The 4793-nt window shown below is 44.6% G+C and overlaps 1 protein-coding gene across 1 annotated transcript; it reads left to right on the forward strand.

The window, feature by feature from the left end:
• The first annotated feature begins 1575 nt into the window (after positions 1 to 1575).
• LOC147614382 (jasmonate-induced oxygenase 2-like) lies at positions 1576 to 3921 on the forward strand. Its single transcript, XM_086780935.1, has 3 exons — positions 1576 to 2087; positions 2935 to 3259; positions 3499 to 3921. The coding sequence occupies exons 1-3, from the start codon at positions 1633 to 1635 to the stop codon at positions 3745 to 3747; spliced, it is 1029 nt and encodes a 342-aa protein (XP_086637061.1). The 5' UTR covers positions 1576 to 1632; the 3' UTR covers positions 3748 to 3921.
• Positions 3922 to 4793: the final 872 nt, after the last annotated feature.

Raw genomic sequence — 4793 nt, forward strand, 5'->3', positions numbered from 1 at the left:
TCTTTTGACTTTGTGTCATTGTGCTTATGTTGATAAGATCTAAAATTAATCAGACACAAGAAAAACAATTGAGGATCATGGGTCCCTCTTGCCTCCTCCTTGGAGACGACAATTTAAGACAAGCCCTTCCTCAAGGACTTGATGAAAATTCTATAACATTGTGTGGCAAAACTAGATTCAAACGACAAGAAACAAAAGAACATGATGTTCATAAGTGCTTATTGTCAAAACTCAAACACTAGTGAGAAATTAAAAAGAAAAGTAACCTCACTAACCACCAAGTCGAATCTATTTTTTTTTTTTGGGTGATGAACTTTAAACTTAGATTTGTAATCGCACTTTCAATTATCGAGGGAAGGCTAGTTCAAGCTAGTTCTTACATCTAATTTTTGGTGATGAACTTTAAATTTAGAGTTGTAATCACACTTTCAACTATCAAGGGAAGGCTAGTTCTTACATCTAATTTTACTAAGTTAGGGGTCCAACGTAGTGGAGATCATGTCCTAAACTTGACATGGCTGAACTTGATTGGAGGCAAAAAAGGTGCCAAGATGTCCATCATCACGAATAAAACACTTTTAGACTCTCCCCTTTGCACATCTCATGAAAAGAGAGGAAATCTGGAGACCTCTCCTTGTTGGAGATTTGCCATTGGAGGAGAAGCTGGTAGACCATATGCCTCTGTTTGCTTGTGGACAAGCAATAGAGGGGTGAGTGATTGGAGGAGAAGCTAGTAAACCATATGCCTCTGTTGCTTGTGGACAAGCAACCGAGGTGTGAACAATTGGAGGAGAAGCTAGTAGACCATATGCTTGTGGACAAGCGACAAAGGTGTGAACAATTGTATATCCTCCGTTGCTTGTGTCAGCCCTCCACCGAAGTTTGTCCAATTCATTTGAAAAGACCTCATCCACAACCTCCGGGGTCATGGGGGCGATTCTTAGGTCCAATGAAAGGGTCAGTATTATTTTCATCACTTGTGGTCCGGGACCTTTTCTAACCCGAGGGGGGACAAAGGTGTGAACAATTGTATATCCTCCGTTGCTTGTGTCAGCCCTCCACTGAAGACTGTCCAATTCATTTGAAAAGACCTCATCCACAACCTCCGTGGTCGTGGAAGGTTAGTATTATTTTCGTCACTTGTGGTCCGGGACCTTTTCTAGGGGACAAAGGCATCTTTGTCCCCCCCTTAGGTCCAATGAAAGGGGGGGACAAAGGCATTCATTTGAAAAGACCTCATCCACAACCTCCGTGGTCGTGGATGGTTAGTATTATTTTCGTCACTTGTGGTCCGGGACCTTTTCTATGGGACAAAGGCATCTTTGTCCCCCCCTTAGGTCCAATGAAAGGGGGGACAAAGGCATCTTTGGCACTACAGCCCCCTAGGGAGGCTCTTTCTTCCTCATCTAGAGGGTCAGAATATTGTTGAGAGAGAGAGAGAGGTATCAACGTTGGTAGAATGCAATACGAGGGCATATACGACCAACGGTAGGACTTGTACTCGGGTGGATCATGGCCTTTCTAAGGGCCCTCCCACTAGCCAATCTGCCCCACTTCACTTGTAGAGAGAGAGAGAGAGAGAGGGGAGATCAGGACATTTTGCTACTTGAAGCTTAAGAGTTCCTGCTCCCCATGGGAGAAGCTGCATTTTTGGCGGGCACCGATCTTAAGGTTGATGATTTCGTGTGGGCGGAGAATGAGCGGCCTTCTATGTCTTCTGCGTCGCGCCCCGCCCTGTTGGGTGGAGAGGTCTTTCCTGCTGTGGACTTGGCCCTTCCCGACGAGGAGCTGATTCCCATCATCCACTCCGCCGCTGCATCGTGGGGCTTCTTCCGCATCTTCAACCATGGCGTCTCGCAGACCCTCCTGGACGCCGTCTCCGCCCACGCCCTCCGCTTCTTCCACCTTCCGTCCCCCGACAAGATCGCCATCGCCAAAACCTCCGATCTCCCGCTCGGCTACACCGGAAGCACCCGAAGCTCCGCCATCAGGTCCTGGAGCGAAGCTCTGCATGTGATGCCCGGAAAAGACAGGATCCACGGTCTTCTGGAGAGGGTACCCTCATTCGAGCAGCGTCAAAGCTTCAGGTAACAATCAACTGCAGTCCCATAGAGGCAATCTCTGATAATTACTCAAGCAGATGGCAGGCATCTTTGTTAATGACGTGAGCTAATTGTTATTTAAGGCTGCTAAAGCAAATAGAGGGCAACTCTGTTAATTACATCAGCGAATTGTAAATCAAGGGTTCGTAGAGTAATGATGATTAAAGAGGAACAATCATCCTTACAGAGGGGGGTTAGTCTCACATAGAGGATTATTCCCTAGTAGAGGGAATTGGTTACACGTAGTGGGTTCACACATAGTCCCACATATAGGAGATTACTGGTAAATAGAGGGGATTAGTCTCACATAGAGGGTTTGAAGTAGAGTTTTTCAAATGGAGGGGATTAGTCCCACCCAGAGGGTTCCTACATAGAGGATTTCTAGCCCAATCCTCTCTTGGAAAAATGGCATCCTTGCAGGGCCAGACTGAGATGATCCTGCTTGCAAATCTATGCACCTCCTATCTATGGCTTACGAAGATACTCGTCTTCCTAAATTCCTCATCATGGTAGCCCTTAAAGACCCTATGAAGGAGAGGCAGCTCATGTACCATGAGACCTTGAAGGAAGCTGCTGCCAAGTGTTTGTAGTTGAAGTCATGGTTTTATAGACTATGAGCGCCTTTCTTGTATGTCGAATACATTTGTTCTTTGCTTTATGGTTGTTAGTCCAAGAATAAGTTTCTTTTAAGCCCAATACATTTGTCTTTGCTTTATGGTTTGTAGTCCAAACGTAGGTTTCGTAGTCCATGTGGTGTTTTGAGTTCTGGGGTTCTAGGATTAGCAAATTGCACTTGGGTGTCCTCATAGATTTTATTCACTGCTCAAAGCAGCACGGATCTCAGTGAGTATTTCAGTGCAATGGAAGTCCTGGCAGATCGTATCATACAACTTCTATTCTGTGGCCTTCAAGTCGATTTTGACGAGGTCAAGCTGCTCTTCAATTCCATGAACGCATCCACCTTGAGAATCAACCACTACCCTGCTTGCCCTCTTGCTAATCTCACGTATGGGTCGCCTCCTCACAAGGATTATGGAGGGCTTGCCATACTCCACCAGGATGATGTGGGGGGCCTTGAGGTCTTTAAGGATGGACAGTGGGCTGCTGTAAAGCCTGAGAAGGGGCATCTAATTGTCAACATTGGAGATATCATTCAGGTATTACTTTGCTCTCTAACCTTAAACTCATTTGGACTCCCACAAATGTGTTGTGCTTTGGGCATCAATGCCCAAGTGAAGAAAAAACAGGTTCAACATATTTTGTATCAAAGGCTTGGAGCTGTGTGCTTGAATAAAAAGATCCATTATCACAGTCCCACGTGTTTGGCTGTCTTTATTTTGGACCATTGATACGAACAAATATTTGTTCGGGATTTTTACATTTTTTGGTTCTGCAGGTTTTGAGCAATGTGAGGTACAAGAGCATGCTACATCGCTCTCTGGTAAATAGCTCCCAGCCTCGCCTTTCTTTTGTTTTCTTCTATAATCCTTCCGAGGATAGCATGATAGCCCCAATTTCGAAGCTTGTGACAAAGGAAAGTCCAGCAAAGTACAAGTCCTTTTCATGGAGAGAATATCGATCCATGTTCCATGAGGCACAAGTTGGCAATCACAGCCCTACTTGTTTTTTCGAAGAAAACCCTTGAGAGAGACTTCATCAAAGATGCCTTCCCATCATAGAGAAAAAATTACAGCAGTATTATGCTCATGTACCCATGTAGATCCTACCTCAACTCTTTGTACAAAATTAATTTTGTCATCTTTCTGGAATCCTCTTGGAAGATTGATGAAATAGAAATAAGAGATCATGTTGATGAAAACTTTGCGAATGTGTGCATGTTGAAAAGTTGTAAGCTTAGCTAGATACTGCTGTAAGAGAGATTTTTTTCCCCATCAAAGAGGGGATGCATGTCTCTATGCCAAATAAACCAAGTATGCCTGTGGTGCGGCTAAAAGGCTCTTGATTCCACCACCAATACCTCATATATAAAGCCCGAATCAAACATGAACCATGCAAAAATCCATCTAAAACTTCCAGGAGGAAGGGGTTCGAGTCACCTTCCAAGATGGCCAAAACATTCTTGAAAACATGCATTTACAAACTAACTGGGGAAGTCTTCTTTTGGGAGGAGAGGATAACCTGTCACGTGTCTGTCTTAGAAGGGGAAAATTTTTATAATCCTTGTATCACTTTGGGGGCAACCACTAGAGGCAAAGTCTTCTCCCAAAGCATTGTAGAAAGAGGGGAGATATCTCTCTCCCCTCACCGGTGTGCTTGTGTTGTTGCGCTTGTAGTGGGTTGTTTTGGGGCTATATGCTGTTGCCTTGTGCAGCGTGCTCTATCCCCTCACCAGTGTGCGTGTAGTGGGTGGTTGTGGGGCTATATGCTGTCATAGCTACATGAGATCTTTGCATAGCTCTATCTCTAGCACACCTCTATCTCTAGCACAGTGTGCTACCATGTCATCCAACAATTCATCCAAGTCAACATTGTCAAGAGCAGACTGAATTGTAGACGTCTCTATTGATACATCGAGAGCACCTATACTATTGGCATCGTGGAAGATAATTATGTTGTGTTCACGGTGGAAGGATGTGCTAACAATACATCTTCTAGATTTCTCACTTGTCAACATTGCCTCTACATTGGCATAATCATATACATATTGCACCAACTCACAAGAGATGATCC

This window comes from Cibotium barometz, chromosome 42 (genome assembly GCF_041138505.1).
Source record: "Cibotium barometz isolate CiBa-2024 chromosome 42, ASM4113850v1, whole genome shotgun sequence".
In the NCBI taxonomy this organism is placed as follows: Eukaryota; Viridiplantae; Streptophyta; class Polypodiopsida; order Cyatheales; family Cibotiaceae; genus Cibotium; species Cibotium barometz.